General features: G+C 39.3%; 1 protein-coding gene across 1 annotated transcript in view; it reads left to right on the top strand.

Moving 5' to 3' along the window:
* Nucleotides 1-20,450, top strand: part of NYAP2 (neuronal tyrosine-phosphorylated phosphoinositide-3-kinase adaptor 2) — a 294,179-nt gene that overhangs the window by 213,718 nt on the left and 60,011 nt on the right. Inside the window, exon 6 of the mRNA XM_010354777.2 lies at nt 5,814-6,023. Within this exon, the coding sequence (XP_010353079.2) occupies nt 5,814-6,023 (210 nt within the window). The remainder of the gene's footprint in view (nt 1-5,813; nt 6,024-20,450) is intronic.

Genomic DNA, 20,450 nt, shown 5'->3' with positions numbered 1-20,450 from the left:
GAATTTTTAGCTCTGCTTTCTATTTAGGAGGCAGACATTAAGGTATACAGACACAGGTCTGAGTAGTACCATTTCTTTAATCCTTTTGTTCAAGTTTCTCTAAATATGCCTGCCAAAATTTACTGAAGACTAACCTCTGGGACTTGAAAACAAAGAAGAAGAGAAAACACATACACACACGAAATTCCTTTCCAAAGCTGTAGGCTTTTATTTAATTGAGGCTGGAGACCTAAGTGACACTCCCTGGTTTGTTTAAAATCTGGAAGAGCAGGTGGGCTGAAGCAGATGGGTCGTTAGGCTTTGAGGCTGTGACGTTTGGAAGCTAGAGTTACACTTTCTTTGAAGCTGTGAATAAACAGCTTGGGAATAGTTTATAATGTTATTTTCTGATACTGGTTTTATTCCATTTGTCTCAGGACACTGAAAAATAAGTGTTGGTTAAATTATCTTACTTTAATTATTAGGCGGGAATGTATTGCCTTTAAAATATTTTGACTTCTCAAAAAGACAAATACTGTATAATTCCACTTACATGAGTTACCTAATATAGTCAAATTCTTAGAGACAGAAAGTAGAGGAGTGGTTGCCAGGGGTCAAAGGGAGGAGGAAATGAGGAGTTATTATTAAATAGGTATAGACCTTCAGTTTTGCCAGACAAAAAGAGCCCTGCAGATTGATTATACAACAAAATGAATGCACTTTGCACTAGTGAACTATGCACTTAAAAATAGCTAAGATGGGAAATTTTATGTTATATGTATTTAACTATATTTTTATAAGAAATTATGGTTAAAATAGCACTTTTTATATTATGGTATATTTTAATATAGTTTTTTAATTTATTTTAATTATACTTTATGGCATACATGTGCAGAATGTGCAGATTTGTTATATAGGTAGACACATGCCATGGTGGTTTGCTGTGACTGGCTTATTTTATTTAGGATAATGTCCTTCCAGTAGCAATAAACCCTTATGCTAGCATGTTCCAGATGTTCCTTTTTTTGTAAGGCTGAATAATACCCCACTGTATGCCTGTACCACGTTGTGTTGACCCAGTCATCGATGGACGCTTCGGTTGCTTCTGTCTTGTGAATAATGCTACTATAAACTTGGATGTACGAATACTTGTTTGAGCTCCTGATTTCAATTATTAGTATTATTGTTATCTGAGACATGGTCTCAGTCTGTTTCCCAGCCTCGATTGCAGTGGCACAATCTCGGCTCACTGCAGCCTTGACCTCCCAAGGCTCAAGCAATCCTCCTACTTCACCTTCCCAAGTAGCTGGGACTACAAACTTGCACCACCATGCCCAGCTAATTTTACCTTCTTTGTAGAGACAGTGTCTCGCTATGTTGTCCAGACTGATTTGGAACTCCTGAGGTCAAATGATCCTCCTGTTTTGGCCTCCCAAAGTGCTGGGATCACAGGTGTGAGACATTGAACCTGGTCCCTGCTTTCAATTATTTTTCCATGCTTTATTTTTTTCTGCAGAGTACTGATTACCATCCAAATGCCCTCCTCCTGCCCCCAACTAGAGATGCAAATTATTTCTATTTGGTAGAAAGATGACTCTAAAGGTTGTAATGGTATTGCCTTAAGGGCATTAACCAATTTTATTTCCCCTTCCTTCCTTCTTTCTTTCCTTCCTTCCTTCCTTCCTTCCTTCCTTCCTTCCTTCCTTCCTTCCTTCCTTCCTTCCTTCCTTCCTTCCTTCCCTTCCTTCCTTCCTTCCTTCCTTCCTTCCTTCCTTCCTTCCTTCCTTCCTTCCTTCCTCCTTCCTTCCTTCCTTCCTTCCTTCCTTCCTTCCTTCCTTCCTTCCTTCCTTCCTTCCTTCCTTCCTTCCTTCCTGCCTTCCTTCCTTCCTTCCTTCCTTCCTTCTTCCTTCCTTCCTTCCTTCCTTCCTTCCTTCCTTCCTTCCTTCCTTCCTTCCTCCTTCCTTCCTTCCTTCCTTCCTTCCTTCCTTCCTTCCTTCCTTCCTTCCTTCCTTCCTTCCTTCCTTCCTTCCTTCCTTCCTTCCTTCCTTCCTTCCTTCCTTCCTTCCTTCTTTCTTTCTTTTTGACAAAGTCTTGCTCTGTTGCCCAGGCTGGAGTGCAGTGGCTCAATCTTGGATCACTGCAACCTCCACCTCCGGGGTTCAAGTGATTCTTATACCCCAGCCTCCCAAGTAGCTGGGATTACAGACACCCGCCACTACACCCAACTAATTTTTGTGTTTTTAGTAGAGATGGGGTTTCCCCATGTTGGGCAGGCCAGACTGGTCTGGATCTTCTGACCTGAGGTGATCCACCTGCCTTTGCCTCCCAAAGCACTGGGATTACAGGCTTCAGCCACCATGCCCAGCCACAACCAGTTTTATTTCTAACCTAGCAATTTTATTCTAACATTCTTTTAAAAATGTCTATAAATACTTAGGTCCTCCAAATGCTCTTTGGACCAGCTTTACTATCTTACTTGTTTCATCATTAATGATGAATAAATCTCTGAAACATGTTTATTCCAAAAAAATTTAGACTTCTTATACTTGATTTCATTATAACTAAAACAAGTTTATATACAGGCCCATTTAAAACCCTGAAATCTTTCTGAGACTGTTATGGAACTACCCTCCTGATTTAAGTTAATCTCATATAATGTGTTTCATGACATGTATTTACACAACTGAATAGCATCTTAGAGCTGAAAGAGACTATAGCAATGTAGAAATAAATGAGGATCAAACAAAAGAGACAGGCAAAGGCTATTTATTCAGAGCTTGCATTTGGCAAAGACTCAGAGGCAGGCAGAGGAGTAGGAGGGCTTTATGGGGGAAAAATGTTCAAATAAATTTGGCCTAAAACTGCCTCCATATGTAATGAATTGCAACCTAACTTAGTATGTAAATAAACTACAACCTATCGTAAGAGTATATTATTGTAACAAGTAGCTGAGTCTTGGCCAATCATAGCAGCCAAGTTTTCAGCCAATCACAGACTGCAAACTGTCAAAACATGTCCAAATAAGGTGAAGGATGGCTTGTAGTCAATCAGGATATTTCTATATGTTATTTCTTTTTTCTTTTTATAAATATTGCCTGACCAGATTGCTCGGCAGAGATCTCTGAGCCTTTACTTGTTCAGGGTGCTGCCCAATTAACAAATCCTTTCTTTTTCTCAAATAAACTCTGCTAAATTAAGTTTGTCTGAAGTTTTTCATTTATCAGCAACAATGAAAAGGCTTCAAGTGTACCTTGATTGGGGACTGTTAACTTGGGGAAGTGGCAGGTGAGCACACTAGAAATGGGGCATTCTCTGTGATTGGTTAAAGGTGTATATTTACTTTTCCTCAGTTGTTCCTAAGTTGGAAACTGGGCCAAAAATTGGGGAAGCTAAGTTGTTACTCACGTCTTGACTGTTTGAGATCAATTTTTACATGGGTGGTTGTTTAGCTTTTAGGATTATTTCCTAGAGACGGGTCTACTCCCTGCAAGTGTGACTAGTACCTCATAGGTTGACTTCCGAAGCTAGTTACTGTGGACAATAGGCTAGAGTTCTGTTTCTAAATGTTATCTGGCAATTTTCCATTTGTATAAGACCCTTAGTGATTATCTAATGTAGAAAAATTAAATAAACTCATAAAGGCTAAATGACTATGTTTAACTGAATACTACTTTTTATGTGTCTGGCACTTTTTAGTTTTCAAAATATTTTAAACTGTAGAATATTATAAGATTTTTAAAATAAAATCAATGACGTTAGGTAGGGCTGGTATTTTCTTTGTTTTGTAGGTAAGAAAAATGAGGCTCCCCAAAGAGTGACATGGGTCACAGCCAGAGTTGCAAAGCTGAGGCCTCTGAGATTCCTGAGTCAGACTGCTCAATGTATGACAGCCTGTTCTATCTGTGTCCCACAGATTCAGATAATGGGGAACCAAAGTGTGACATTTATGTTATCACACTGCTCAAAGTTGATAAGGATTTTAACCCAAGTGTAAAAAAAAAAATCAGATTTTTTAAATCATGTCTGTGATTTTCTAAAAAATTCCTTATTTGAATTAAACTGTTAACCTGGTGAATTTTACAACTTGTGGTTATTAGATAATCAGATTTTTGAAAATACTATTAGCTCCATTAACACACTTATTATAACTTGATTTTCCAGTTCCATCAGGAATGTTACATTTCCTACACAGATCAGAAAGATGTGTGAAGAGCTGAGAAATCTGCAATATAAATAAATTAAAAATTCATTGAGCAATATGATAGGTGGTGGAGTCAACCACTTTTTAAAAAATTAAAAACAAACAAAACCTTAATACCTAACTTAAAACAACTCAAGGTCTTTTGGGAGGAGCAGATATATACAATTATAAAGCAAGGTCAGTGCAGAGATGACCATGACCCTGCAAGAGTTCTGAATGGGTGGGAGGGCTTCAGAGGATACTTAAATTGAGTAACCAGGAGTGAGTAGAGTTAGTTAAGCAAAGAAAGACCAGACATAAGGGCATTCAAAGGAGGGGTGGTAATAGCTGTAGAAAACAACATTGTGTTTACTGGGTTTGGAGTGGGGAGGAAGAACCTACAACCAATGTAATACAGGGAGGTTAACGGGGAATGACAAAGCTAGAGGGGAAGGAAAGAGCAAGAAGCTGGAGATTCTTGCCGATTATAGTAAAGAGCTTAGACATTCTATGGGCAACAGGAGGCTTCTGAAAGGATTTTATTCAGGGTTACATTATGATCAGGTTTTCATTTCCAATAGATCATCTTGGCAGTATAAGGAACTTATGCTTTGAGGAGTCAAGGACAGAGTCAGGGACAAGTTGCAGTAAATCAAGTGAGAGGATTAGAGCTGAACCAGAGCAGTTGAGGTAGACACAAAACAAAGTGGAAGAGAAGCGAGAGCAAGACATCCAGAAATAAGATCTGCAGAATCTTCTAATAGATTTGGGGATTAGCACTTAAAGAAGGGAGAGACATGCTCCTAGCTTGGATAGTTGGTTGGACAGAAAGAACCAATAGTTTAATAAGAAATTATCAGTTCAGTATCTGAAATGTTCATATGGGGACTCCAGATGGATTCACCTAGCAGGCAGTTGGATAAATGAATCTAAAGATAAAAAGAATGGTCCAGGCATCTGATAAAATATTTAGAAATCACTAACAATTAGGTGATTGCTAACTGAATCCTAGAGGACAAAAATCACAGAAAGAATATATGTAGCATAAGCAGCACAGTAGCTACGCTAGCACCTAGGAAACGACCAACGTGCCAGTGATGCATGGAGGATGAGATGATATGAATGACGAAGGAAAGGTGTTAAATATAGAACACAACGCAGGAGGAAGGACCATCCACAAAGTCAAGAGAATTGAAGATATAAATTCGTGAGTAATCAAATAATTGTCAAATGGCTGAAAAAAAAGGCTTATACATTTGCCAAATAAAAGGCACTAGGTGATGTTATCAGGAGCAGATTGGATAGAATGGTTTGGTTGAATTTTTGTAAAGATTAGAAAGTAAAGAGAGTGAGTGTGAAGTGCTCTTAAATAAGTGTACTCAAAGATGAGCACAAGGGAAGAGTTACTAAAGATTTGTTGAGGTACTCTTTTTCCAAAAAGAAAATTGTATTTCTCAGAGATACTACCTTACACAACTCAGAAAAAAACGCCCCTGGAGTCTATGTTTCTGTTACATTTAGATGTTGTAGTCTCCAAGTCTGAGTTTCCAACAACATATTGAGACAATTTTAGAAAATCACACTAATTTTTTGAAAGTAATTTAGGAAGAGCTTTACTTTTGTTTAACAGAATATAATTCTGGTTACTACACAGAATCAACAGAGGAACTGAAAGTCCGAAGCCACAGCACGGAGCCATTACCAAAGTTGGACAACAAGGAGAGAGGCCACCATGGGGCGTCTTCCTCCAGAGAGCCTGTCAAAGCTCAGGAATGGGATGGAACACCAGGGCCACCTGTGGTCACCAGTAGACTGGGAAGATGCTCTGTGAGCCCCACCTTGTTGGCAGGAAACCACAGTTCAGGTAAGGCAGATTATGATCTCCCAGATGATAATTCCTCCTGTCTCTAGAAACTATTTTCATGCAGTATCACTTACAGAATTATCACCACAGATATCTCTGTCTCCACACAGAGAGGCAACACAAGTAGCCATGTTGTACCACTCGAAGGTACAACTATTTACAGAGGTGAAGGATACCTGAATAGTGCTTCTTGGAGCTATGCAAGACAGCAGCCTTGAAAACTTTAAAAGTTTTGTACTCAATTTCTTAAAAAATATCTAGAGGCCTCATCTAAAGCAGTTTTAACTTGTGAACTTTGAGTAATTTAGAATTTATGCTTCCTTTGCTTCAAAAGTACTTTAGGCAACTGATAAAAAATGAATAAAAGTAACACTGAGAACAGAAATGTAACAAAGATAATCTGAAAGCAGTAAAGAAAGTAGCTATTAGAAGGCATCTGAAATGGTGAGCTGAAGATGGTAACTGGGCATTGGGAATGGCACTAAATTCCCAAATCTAAGTCAAAGGAAACGTAAAAGTTTTCATTTAATGTACCTTTAAATGTCACAAGTTAAAATTAAAATCTGCAATGCAATTTTACATGGTTAATAGGTAGATATTATTAAACATCAACTTTTTAAAAAACAGAATATGTTTACTTTGAATTTATTGATCTATGTGTTGGACTCACAGAGAGCTGTCAATTGAAATAAACAACAAATAATCAAGGAACCTCCTGTAGTTTCATGTTTCTATTTCTTAAGAGTGTTAGAGCTCTAAAGAAACGACCAATCCTTTAATATTCTTTTCAGCTCTGATACTCATCTTAGAAAGCAGTTTACATGAATTTAGCTTGTGGTCTCTCAGACAGTCGTGCACAAGTTAAAATTGGAATAGACTGAATGGTCTCTGCAGTTGCTGAGGGATATTCCTGGAACAATACCCAGGCAGGAGCAAAGTACTAGCTTCCACAGACTTAACATGTAACTTGAAGCTGTGGTGGTAGAACCATAGCACATATATGGATAACCAACTGTAAAGCATGAGTTAAGATTTGGCCAAAGGAATACTATATGAATTTAACAGAAATTTCAAAGTATATTTTTGATAGTAAAGTATAAATTGCTATAGGTGTATGAAAAGAAGATATTTGTGCACTTTGTCACAAAAGAAACAGAGAACAAATAGTTGGGTTTTGTTGTTGTTGTTGTTGTTGTTGTTTTGAAATGGAGTTTTGCTGTTGTTGGCCAGGCTAGAGTGCAATGGTGCGATCCTGGCTCACTGCAACCTCTGCCTCCCGGGTTCAAGTGATTCTCCCACCTCAGCCTCCCTAGTAGCTGGGATTACAGGTGCCCACCACCATACCCAGCTAATTTTTTGTATTTTTAGTAGAGACAGGGTTTCACTACGTTGGCCAGGCTGGTCTCAAACTCCTGACCTCAGGCGATACACTCACCTCAGCCTCCCAAAGTGCTGGGATTACAGGTTTGAGCCACTGTGCCCGGCTCACAAATAGTGTTTTTATGGGAAAAAAAAGTCACTTCCCCAAAAAACTTTGACATCACTATTTAATTGAGTCTTATGATTAGTTTGGGGCTTATTAGTAGTTTTAAAGAATTATCAAAATTTGTACCAGTTCTATAGAAAATATGTGAAAAAATACACTTCTATTGTGGCTAGATATATATTTTATAAAAATCAGAAGCATTCTCTGGGTTTCTATTATGTTACAGCCACTGTTCTACGATCTGAGAGTACAAGGACAAAAAAGTTATCCTTATGTTTAAGTGCTCAAAGTCTAGAGCAAGACAGACAAATAAATAACTGCAGTATACTCTGTGTTTCAGTCCGGATTCTCTAGAGAGACAGAACCAATAGGATATATAGATAAAAATATATAAAGAGATTTATTATGAGGGATTAGTTCACATAATTATGGAGGCAGAAAAGTCTCATTATCTGCTTTCTGCAAGTTGTAGGCCCAGGAAAGAAAATGGCGGAGTTCTAGTCCAAGCTCAAAGGCCTGAGAACTAGGGGAGTCAATGGTATAAGTCCCAATCTGAGTCAAAAATCCCAAAAGCCAGAATGCAGATGTCCAAGTGCAAGAGAAGACAGATGTCCCAGCTCAAGAAGAGAGAGTAAATTCACCCTTTATTATCTGTTCCATTCTATTCAAATCCTCAACAAATTGGATAATGCCCACCCATCTAGGTAAGGGTGATTTTCTTTACTTAGCGTAGAAATTCAGATACTAATCTCTTCCAGAAATACCCTCACATATACACCCATAAATAATGTTTTACCAGCTATCTGGGCATTCCTTAACCCAGTCAAGTTGACACATAAAATCACATGTGTTATATAAAAATATGAATACTATGGGAAAGAGAAGATGTCTTAATCCATTTTGTGTTTCTGGGTACACGAGGCTGGGTAATTTATAAAGAGAATACATATTATGAGGCTGGGTAATTTATTAAGAAACGAGGTGTATTTGGCTCATGGTTCTGCAGGCTGGGAAGTTCAAGAAGCATGGAGCTGACTTCTGCTCACCATGAGGTTGGGGCTTCTGTACTGGGTCGAAATGTGATAGAAGTTTAAAGGGGAAGTAGATATGTATGAAGAGGCAAAACTCAATGGGCATCTGGCTTTATAAGAACCCACGCTCTCAGGAGCCAGTCTAGTCTCACCAAAGTGAGAACCCACTCACTACCTCAAGAACAGCAGCAAGCCATTCATGAGGATTCACCCCCATGACCCAGACCCTTCCCACTAGGCCCCACCTCCCAACACTGCTGCATTGGGGATGAGATTTCAACGTGAGTTTTGGTGGAAACAAGCTATTTCCAAATCACAGCTGAAGAGAAATCAGTTAGTTCTTCCTGGAACAATGTGATTTTAGCAGCAATAATTGGGGGTTTTTGGTGGATAAAATAATATTTGCTTGAAGAAGTAATATGTGAGCTAGAACTTGAAACAAAGAGTTGCTCACCAGGAAGATGAAGAAAAAAGCCGGCCTTCTGGATAAAAACCTAAAGGTCTATGGGATGGAACAAAGTATGTTTGGTATGAAGGATGAGGGAAGATTGAAGAAACTGCAAAGGTAGGTGGTGACAAGATAGCAAAAGTCCTGAAGGGCCTTGTTATTAATTAGAAAGCCTTTCAGCTATGAAGTATAAATTACCAGAGGCTTAAGCAAGAATAGCCTTTGTTTGCACCCATAGCATCAGCCTCGAGGTAGGCAGTTCCAGGTGTTTTGCAGCTGTTCAGGAATGTCAAGGACCCAGGAACTTTGTATCCTTCAATTCTTCTGTTCTGCTACCCTTGATGATAGTTTTTATGATGACAAAGCTGCTGTACTACACAGTTTTGGGCATCATACCTCAGAAGACTCTCCGTTTCATCTAATTGTTCAGAATTGGGAAACATCTTCTCTGGTCCAATCTCTGAGTGAAGGAGAATGGGATTTCCATGGGCTTGTAGAGAACCCTTATTCCACTAAATCAAGAGCCCTTTGCCTTCCATCTGGAAATGAAATCAAAATCCTATTAGCAGGGATAAAGGGGGAATGATGTTGCATAAGCAGTAGACGGTGTCTGCCATGTTGTAATTAGGTTTTTAAGTTTATGTGGTGGATATTTTGTAGTTATTTACTATTTTTTAAAGATAGGAATAATGTCATTCAGTTGACATCATGGAACACCCAATGATGACTCTGTGACTTTAAACCTGGGTGATTGGGAAGTCATTTACTGAGATAGAGACAGTCAATGTGAGATGTGGAGCAAGGTTTACGAGGGAAAGTCAGGACTTACATTTTGACCATGTTAAGTTAGAAATGCTCTGGAACATCAAATTGAGAAGCCAGAAGATTGTTCAGATTATAGATCTGTAGCTAAAGAGATTGAGTGGCTTCGAGACTGAGACTAGACTCCTCTGGCATGGTTAGAACAGTAAGACTGGATAAGTCTAAACTAGGAGAGCAGGAAATTCAGATGACACCCTGGGGAAATCCAGACATTTCAAAATGTGGGCAAAAGAAGAAGAACCTGTGAAAAAATTAGTTCATAATTAAACTTTTCTGAACACTTAGTTACATATAAATTGATAAACACGTACCGTACAGTGTCTTTACACTTTGATATGAATATTCTAATAAATTCAGAATGTAAAAAGAATTTATACCATACTTTCACTGTCTTCCACATCAAAACCCCAAAGCATCTCTTTTGGTTTCCAGCACCTAAAATCTGCCCTCCTGAGTTTTTCAGCACTGTTTGTAGAGCTGGAAATTGTCTACTGACCAGAAGAAATGACATACATATTTTGAGTCCCTCTGATTCTTTATCTTAGAAGGAGGTAGACAAAGATGGAAGAAGAAATAACTTCTGTCAAGTTTTAGATAATGAGATGGTTGTATTCATATTAGAAGAAATGCAAAACAGAGCGGCAAGTGTAGAGTTACATATATAATATCAGTGCATGCCAGCTGCTTATGTGAAAGCGAAACTCAAATTAATGTTACCATTACTTGAACCTCTAGTCTACCCTTCTACTACTTTTCAGGAAAGAAAAGGAGAAAGGGGAAAATGTTGCGTTGTTAGCTTTTATTTTTCTGAAGAGAAAGAACCTAAATGGTGCCAGTTCTGAACTAGAAAATGCCGTAGTTCGACTGGCAAAATGTAGAGAGTATCTGAAGTTCACACTCACCTTTGGTGTTTTTTTGTTGTTGGGTTTGTGTGTGTGTGTGTGTGTGTGTGCGCGCGCGCGTGCCTGTGCGCGATGGAGTCTTACCCTGTCACCCAGGCTGGAGTGCAATGGCGTGATCTCAGCTCACTGAAACCTCCGCCTCCCAGGTTCAAGCGATTCTCCTCCTTCAGCCTCCTGAGTAGCTAGGATTACAGGCGCCCACTACCATGCCTGGCTAATTTGGGTATTTTTAGTAGAGACGGGTTTTCACCATGTTGATCAGGCTAGTTTCGAACTCCTGACCTCAGGTGATCCACCTGTCTAAGCGGCCTCCCGAAGTGCTAAGATTGCCCGGCCACCTTTGGTGTTTTAAACAAACCATACGCTACTTGAATATTCATCAGTGAGATGGTCTTTGTCCAAAATAAGCAAGTAGCTACATCAAGAGGGAGTTTTAGACTTTCTGTTTTGGAACAGAAGACAATGAGTCAGTATTAACTGTTTCTCCTTCTTTTCTTTACACTTCCTCATCATTATTGCCTCCTCGTCCCTGGATACTCAACTTCATACCTCACACTAGAGAGGAAAGAAGATTCAACGTATAAACTCCTCATTTCTCTGTTAACTTTCTGCTTCTGCGTCTATCTCTCTCTGTCTCACCTCCACACTGATATACATACAAACGTCTACCCGTCACAGACTATTGCTTTACCAAAAGTAGTTTAGCCACTTGAAATGGTTGTTCTTAACAGCTCTTTTGAGGAATGAAGGAATTGCTGAAGTAAAGCAAATGTGTCAGGAGATCTCAATTCTAATTAACATTACCACTGGTTGCTGGGGTACTTTATTAAAGTCACTGTTGTTTAGTATATCAGAGATTCCCCAGAGGGTGATTCTTGAAGGCAGTGGAGAACTGGGACCCAAATGCTCATGAACATAATAGGAAAGCGTGAGGAGATTATAAGAGTAAATATGGTATTGACAAAAACTCAGATTTCAATCGCTAAACCCATTAACAAATAGTTTCCACACAGCTAGTATCTGACTCTGTTATGGTTTCTGGGGGTACACACACTTACCCCCCATAGCTACGTAAAATACAATCTCTGACACTCAAAGATTTTACTATGCTTCTTTATGACACAGAACTATTGAACACAAATTAATTAGGTTATAATTAAATGTATTATTTTTATTATCTACTGCTTACTATACATTAAAAATCATTCAGAGAACGATTAATTAGTGTAGGCTTGAAAAATGATGGAGAGATTAATGGAAGACATGGAGTCTTAAGCCAGGATTATTCCAGATCTTCTTATGAATCATTATGATTATCAATTGAGTGGAAAGAGAATTTTCCACATGGGATGAAAAAGGTGAAGAGACACACCTGCCCTGGCTTGGCCCCGCCAGGCCACCCTGATAGAAGTGTTTTTGGAAGTAAACTCAGCCCTTGACTTATGAACAAAGTGGTATCATACCCACACGTGCGCATAGACATATATAGGCACACAGGGTTTAAAGTGTAACATTTAAATCTAAACCAGAATGGAAACCCTATAAAAGGAAGGATCAACTATATTGTAAAATCCTTGGCTTCTGCGTATTCAACTTTCTGTGCTTCTGCTGTTCTGAAAAGATCCGAGATGCTAATTGAGATGCCTTCAGGGCAGACAGGTATCATTAGCAAGTGAAGCGGGAAAGATGCCTTCCTTCATGTATTTTCCTTATACATGAAGCACATAGAAATGTACTTCACTCCCACAAAGGAAAATGTTTTTCCCACTTTTCTTGAAACTTGAAGCCTTTTTGTTCTAAGTTCTATGTTCTCACATTTGTTAGGAGCATTGCTAAGGAGAAATATTTCTCGATTACAAGGAGAATCTATGCAAGCTGATGCACCTCAGGACTCAATGATGGAAATGCACGTGACCTGGAAAGCACAAGGGCACCCCAAGTGGACAAAAGCTACTCAGGGCCAGCTGATGCTGCCATGAGAAATGCTCAACCCAAGGTTCCCAGATTTTATTGCTATTATGTGAAATCTCCCAACTTTTAAATGTAGTTCAATTTTTAGAAAACATTGAGTAGAATAATTCACTTCTTTTAGCTGGGTAAGACCCGAAGACCCCACACTTGCATTTTCTGGTTTGTAAAATCAAGTGGTGACCATTAAGTCGAAGCATGGATTTGACCCTGTGGCACAGAGAAGCTGCTTTCTTTTTTTTTTTTAATTTTATTCATTTATTTATTTTATTGTACTTTAAGTTCTAGGGTACATGTGCATAACGTGCAGGTTTGTTACATATGTATACTTGTGCCATGTTGGTGTGCTGCACCCATCAACTCGTCAGCACCCATCAATTCATCATTTATATCATGTATAACTCCCCAATGTAATCCCTCCCCCCTCCCCCCTCCCCACTCCCCATGATAGGCCCCAGTGTGTGATGTTCCCCTTCCCGAGTCCAAGTGATCTCATTGTTCAGTTCCCACCTATGAGTGAGAACATGCAGTGTTTGGTTTTCTCTTCTTGTGATAGTTTGCTAAGAATGATGGTTTCCAGCTGCATCCATGTCCCTACAAAGGACGCAAACTCATCCTTTTTTATGGCTGCATAGTATTCCATGGTGATGCAAATCAAAACCACAATGAGATACCATCTCACACCAGTTAGAATGGCAATCATTAAAAAATCAGGAAACAGCAGGTGTTGGAGAGGATGTGGAGAAATAGGAACACTTTTACACTGTTGGTGGGATTGTAAACTAGTTCAACCATTATGGAAAACAGTATGGCAATTCCTCAAGGATCTAGAACTAGATGTACCATATGACCCAGCCATCCCACTACTGGGTATATACCCAAAGGATTATAAATTATTCTACTACAAAGACACATGCACACGTATGTTTATTGCGGCACTATTCACAATAGGAAAGACTTGGAATCAACCCAAATGTCCATCTGTGACAGACTGGATTAAGAAAATGAAGCTGCTTTCTACTGGAAGCAGCGGGTCCCAGTAGATAACTTGCCCTCTTGGCTTTTATTTTGCAGAATCTGCTGCTCCTGGACAGGGAAATGCTAGCAATAGGAACACTGATAAGAGAGAGACATGCAGCCTTTGATGGTCAGGGAAGGAAGGGGGAATTCCTTAGCACTAAAAGAGGAACAGAGGTTTAGAATTCTGTGAATAGTGAGGACCAGCAGCCTTCATAGCACCTTGCAAAATGGCATGACCTCTAACTGGTAGAGAAGTTGGGTGGGGTAGAGTTTGCATAGGCTGGGCTTTATGCACCGTGGTTCTAACCTTCAAAATATGGAATTCTGTACTTCAAGGGACTCTTTGTGCTTGCACAGTAGACCCCCCTGTGACAACCAGTATGAGCTAAAGAGTAGGAGGACCATATTATATATTCTGCTCTGCAGAACAGTTCTGGGACTTCATGACCCGTGGTAAGGAAGCATTTTCCGTCATCATTTATGATTCAGTCCTTCATATCCAAGAGGAGTCTTGTACACACAAGTTCAGAAAAGTGAAAAACAGATGCGGATTTGATTTCATTTAAAGAAAACAAAAAAAAAAATGCCATTTCTTGCACACCATGCTTGTAAATTCTATACTAATTATAAATGCATGCATAAGGTATAATGTAGTGGTTGAGCACCAAATGGTTAGGCAACCTGCAAATCTGGATTTGAATCCTGACTCTATTTTGTTGAAGACAGTGAGAGTTCTGGCTCCAACATGACACTTTACATACCCAAACCATGGTTCATAAGACATTTGCAGTCATAATTCATCCGCTGGTCACTACCTTAAAGATTGAAGAGATCACAGAGACCTTAAGGGGTTATTCAAAGGCTCAAAAGTGGAGACTCGGGAAGATGTGGCAAAATGGGGGCCATTTACAATAAACAACAGAGCTGGGATTCAGGAATGGAACTGCAATTGAACTCAAGAGCACAGTCTTTGAATACTGAATTTCTTTCAGTTGATTTATAAGAAAGATGATTTTCTCTTGAAATTTCTAAAATGTATTTCCTGTACTTTACTTGATAACACTGAAATGACTGGCTCACTTTGCTGATAAACTTCCTGACAGCAATAACTGAAAGCCATTTATGCTTCAGCCTTCATATCCAAGAAGACTCCCATGCACACAAGTTTAGAGAGGTGATAAACAGGCAAGCCATGCAGAATTGGGCAGCAGGACTGCGAGCTGAAGAACAGTACTCATGATGGTCCTTCCTGGTAGACCATAATAAATTGGCATAGTTTTCTTTTTTTAGTGTGTAAGTAAATCATGCTTGGCAACAATATTAATGAATTAATATTTTGGTGTCAATTATTTGATGAAATAACAAAACACTGCTATGACCCACTTTCTCTATCTTTACAGAAGAGATCAAGTAAAACTCACTGTGTAGGTTATGATGAGGATTAAATTAAAAAATGCGTGGAAATGCTTGGTACAAAGCCGGTTTGTAATAGCTAGTAGACAAACGTTTATTCTGTTCCCATTCAATTTTACTGGAAAGATACCTGTCTTTTTCTAGGACCAAGACTAGATGTTTTCTTTTGAAAATCAGCACATTGCAAATGATAAGATATTTCTTTAGCAAAACATAATATAAGTGGTTATGAGGCTACTGTTAGTGCAACAATGTATGCTTCATTGACTTGTGCATTTTTCGACAAAGATTTCTGGCCAGTATGATGACCCTTTTTGGATTTCCTTGAGTCTGCATTTATAGCTGGAATTTGGAGGAAGAATGAGGTGCAGGCCTTAAGACTCAGTTGCTGCATTGTACACAGTTATCAAAGAAGTAATCCTAATCTCTCACAATGCTTCTGTTCTGCTTAGAAGCAACGAATAGGATTTGAAACCAGGTTGTCAAGGATGTGGGAATCACAAGAAATATTGATGTCTGCAAATGTATACATCTTCTCTAATAAATATCCAACCTGAGATTCATTCATCTGTTCCTTTAGTCATTTATTCCCTTTGTGTTTATTTTCTAACTAAAATTTCTTCAACATCTACTTTGTGTTGTGCAGGGGATGGGGAGGACAGGGATATATATAATACACCCTAGACTCATATTCTAGCAGGTAAATCAGAAAATAAAACAACTGATTATTCCAAAGAGTGTTATAAGTAAGCCAAGCACAACTGGCCAAAGGGAAGGCCATTCAAACAAGTTTCCTGGAGAATGTGACAGTAAATTCGATACTAGTATGATGAGTAGGAGCCAGGCAAATAAGAGAGGATAGAGTGTTTCCTGCAGCTCACTCAGGAGTGTGGATAAAAACTTTGCTTTTAGAACCTGGTTAATATTCAACTTTTTAATATATCTGCATAATTTCTAAGCTGTGCCTTCTTTTCTTTCTTTCATTTCTTCATGTGGCCCAGCTCCTTCAGGACGCCAAGGTTGATCCTAATGGTCCTAATTATTCCCCTCTCCCTGTATTCATGCCCTTGGTAATGTGCTTTCATAGCTCTTTATCAAGAAGTCAAGTCAATTTCGTATCCCTTGAATCTGGACTGGCCTTGAGTCTTGCATTGACCAACAGAGTGACATGGTAGTGACCATGTGTCAGTTCTGAGCGTTGGCCTCATGAGGTGTGAATGCTTTCATTGTTTTTTTCCAACCCTGCCACCACCATGTGAACAAGCCTGGGCTCGCCTGTTGGAGGATGAAATACAATAGAGGAGAACCCCCCAAAATGTGAGAAAGCACAGCATGGTATAGCAGAACCATCTACTTGACCCACGTTTGACTAGAGATGGCATGAGTGAGCCTGGCTGAGACCAGAAAAACTACCCAACAGACCCATAGACTCATGAGCAAAACTCAATGAGTGTCATTGTAAGACACTGAGTTTGGGTGTGGTGTGACACAGATACCATGATCTGTTTATATTTTGCTATTTGTCTTCCAAGTGAAAATGCTTTATTATTATTAGGTAATAGTATAGTAGTATAATGACAGGTAAGTAGAGTATGCTCATTGACAAAAAGTTAAAGTAAAAAATGAACCTCTACTCGCCCGCCTTTTCCTTCACCATCTCACTTTAGGAAGTATTATTGTGTTAAACCATCATGTTTTCATAGTTTAGGGAATGAGTATTGATAAGGAGTATGAGTTCTCTGTTATATTCGTTTTTATTATGCAACAGGAATAGCAAACAGATCTGATGGAGTTTGGGTGTTCATTGTAATTTAGACTTCCGCTGTAGGCTGTTCTCTAACTTCCTGCTTGGCTCCACTTCAGCCCCAGGCAGCTGTGAACTTCCAGAGCTACGACCCTCAAGGCTGCCTTTCTGTGCAGTCAGATCATGCACCAGAATACAATTCTCCACATCTGTTCTCCTTTCCAGTTCTAATTGGGTGCTTGGTGACTTCCCCGGGGAACATTTACCGGGTTCTGCTGCCTGGCTCTGTTCACTGCTTTCTCACTCTGCAGTTTCATTCTCCCTTTCTAAATTCAAGGAGCAAATGTGTAACAGAATTCTCATTTGGAGGGACCTGGGAGGGTACTGTAAGCTGTATCCCCAAGAGTCCCACTTTTATTTCTCTGTGGAAAACTGTCACTTTTGCTGGCTAGAATGCGTGTTTATCAGAGAAAGTTTTATTTGGATTTCTCCTGATACTGGTAGTATGGCTTTGAGAAACAACGAGAAAAGGAGAACTGGGAGGGAGTTAACCATTTAAAATGGTCAAAGCCTGTCTTTCTAGAGTTTGAATGTAAACAAACAGGGTACAAAATGCAAAAGGCTAATTACAAAATAATAGAAGATAATGACTCTCACATTCCAAGGCAAAAAGCTTGACTGCAGAAACAGAGCTTGCAAAGGAGATGATCAAAATGAATACTGTTGTCCTTAACTGAACCCTCATTTCTAGCCTAATAAAGTTGTTAGAGGCTGAGAGAGACAGAGACTAGATATTAGAGAGAATTTCAGATAGACTCTGTGTGTGGGGGTGTGTATGGTGTGTGTGTGTAAGAGAGAGACAGAGACAGAGACACAGAGAGAGAGAGAGAGAGATGTGTCCATCCTAATAGAAGAGGGGTGAGAAGTGTCTCCCCCAGTGGAAAGTCAAATAAGATACTTAAATGGAACCACTCAGAAAACTTGATATTGTTTCTAACAGTTTGAGGGACAGGGTGGAAGAAAAAAAGCACAAGACTGGGTGAACGGTCAATGACCACAGGGAAAGTTGCTTAGCAAGTAACTGTTTGGCCGCTGATGGTGGGTTAAAGATGTGTATGAAGTGTGTTTTCTATGAATCAGATTTGGTCCTGGAGAGGAACCTTGGAGGTGGCCTAGATCAGGAGAGTGCCTGGGGCAGCCAGGACTCTCGGGACGTGTTTCAAGGTGCCCTACAGGATATCCAGTTCCCCCCAGAGTCATAGAGTGAGCAACCATCATGTCTCCAGGTGAGAGATGGCCAACCAATCAGAGGAGTCCTTCAGGGACCCTGGAAAGCACCCCAAGAAGACAGAGCTTCAGTGTCAAACACCTTCCCCAGCGAGATGGGGAGAGATGCTAGCCCGTGCCAGGCCCTTCAAGAACCTTTCCTTCCCCCATCTCTCCCGCTCTCTCCTGTTTCTGCCTAGATGAGAGCAGGCATTGTGGGGACCAAGTTGGGAACAGAGATGGAAGAACAGGGAGAGGAGGCCATCTCTTCTGTTTGCCAGGAGGTATCTGAAAGTGGGCCAAGGGAGAAGTGTTTCCTTGAGAGAATGTTCATAGTTTTGATTAATGTAAGTAACTGGGCACTTAAACTATTACTTCAATAAGACTTTTTGTAACTTAAAGAAACTGAAAGATTTTTAATCATCAAAGTGAAAAAAAAAAAAGTCCTGGAACTCAGTAGAGAGTCTCTCTAAAGCACAAGAAAGACCTTCGCTCCCCTAGAACAGGTTGGTACAGCTCTGGCTTCTGGGGAGAAAAAAATAAAACAGTTTTCTGATGCATATAAGATCCTGTATGTTCAAACAAACAGTTAAATTGACAAGTTTAAAGAGAACAGACTCGGGTATAATTTTTAAAAATTGCTTTAATGTTATAGCAGATTATATGTAACCTGAGTTGCGGAATTTAAGTTTATTACCTTTGTGGGTTATCTGTGACCTGTTTAAAAGAATGCCTTACTTTTATTATCCCAAAACTTTTAAAATGCCTTTATGTGTACTTTCTCATTTGTCCTTCACAAAAACCTGTGCATAAGTGGGCTGGTATCATTATCTGACATTTTTTTCTTTTTCTTTTTTTTTTTGGTGATAAAACTGAGGCTCAAGAGAAATCAAGTCAATTGCTCAGATTCACTGATAAGTAGTAGACTCAAATAAAGAAATGAACTTTGGGTTTGTGACTCCTACTACAGCTCTCTTCCCATGATTTAATTAGGCTGGGTTTCTCTGTTTCTACCTCCGTGCTCCCAGGTTTATTCATTTATTCACATTCACTTATTCATTCTTTCATTTATTCATCTATTTTATTCAATATAAAATTACCAACCATTGGGTACATGCCAGTGAGAGAGAGAGCCATTCCAGTAATGACAAAAGTTTAAAACTGTAATTACAATCGGTGATGAAAGGAGAGTGACAGGGCGCTTCCTTTAGAGTGTGTTTCAAGGCATCCTAATAACCTGGGGCCTGAGCTCTCAAGGTGAATTAGAAGGAAGAGCAATCAAGGAAGAGGATGTAGGAGATGCCAGATCCCTGTGACGCCATGACCCACATAATTGAAGAGCTAAAAGGAGGAGAGAGAAGAAGCTTAGAACCTGACAAGCTTGAGGGTGAGCCAGCCACATCCATGACTTGGGTCTTACCTAAAAATGACAGAAAGCCATTTATGGATTTTTAACTCAGAGCTTATGTCATCACATATACAGAGGCAGCTAATTTATGATCATCCTAAACCAAGGGAAACCGATTTATGAAGATCAACATGAACAGGCTACCCCAAATAACCTACCTTATAAATCCGAAGAACTGTTATCTCTGCTCTTAATGAGATTTCACCTTTCCTACACCTCATTGAGAGGTGTTTTTAACTGATTGTTGGTATCTATAAAAATTAATTATTGAGCACCTGAGCAGCCATGTAACACATGTGTTTTTGTTGTTTTTTCAAACATCAGCAACATTATGTATGCTTGTCTTTCTTTGGTCCAGTCGTTTACTCACTCTTGTGAGAACACTATGAGGTGACGAAAGGATGACCCCCGCCTTCAAGGAGCTTATTTGTGCCTATGATCTCAGTTGATTTTATACAGCAAGGGGTCCTTAGTGCCTCTGATTCCATAAAACAAGGAACTAGTCCAAGTCTTTGCTGTTTAATATTTTGTAACATTTCATCAAACTTTTGTGTTCTTGTTCTCATTTTTTTTTCTAGGAAGGTGGTTAGCTGAAGTTACGGGACCAGCCTAGAGTCAAGGAATTTGCTGATATTAACTGATGTGTGTGTACATATATAAAGCCATGAGGCTACTTACAGGTTTTAAATATAAGTTTCATATGATTAGATTTGCACAGTCAGCTAATTACCTATTACCATATTTTATATATGCATTATGTTCGTACACATATTTCCCCTTTAACTTGGTTTCTGCTAAACACATGCATAGAATATGATACTGTATACTCTATAGATACCCTGAACACTGCTAGAAAATAATACAACTTGATAGTAATTTCGTTCTCAATAGAGAAATTCTGAATTCCAACTATTCTCTG

Source organism: Rhinopithecus roxellana, chromosome 14 (genome assembly GCF_007565055.1).
Source record: "Rhinopithecus roxellana isolate Shanxi Qingling chromosome 14, ASM756505v1, whole genome shotgun sequence".
Classification (NCBI taxonomy): domain Eukaryota; kingdom Metazoa; phylum Chordata; class Mammalia; order Primates; family Cercopithecidae; genus Rhinopithecus; species Rhinopithecus roxellana.
The sequence above is the reverse complement of the archived record's forward strand: the minus strand, read 5'-3'. Positions and strand labels throughout refer to the sequence as shown.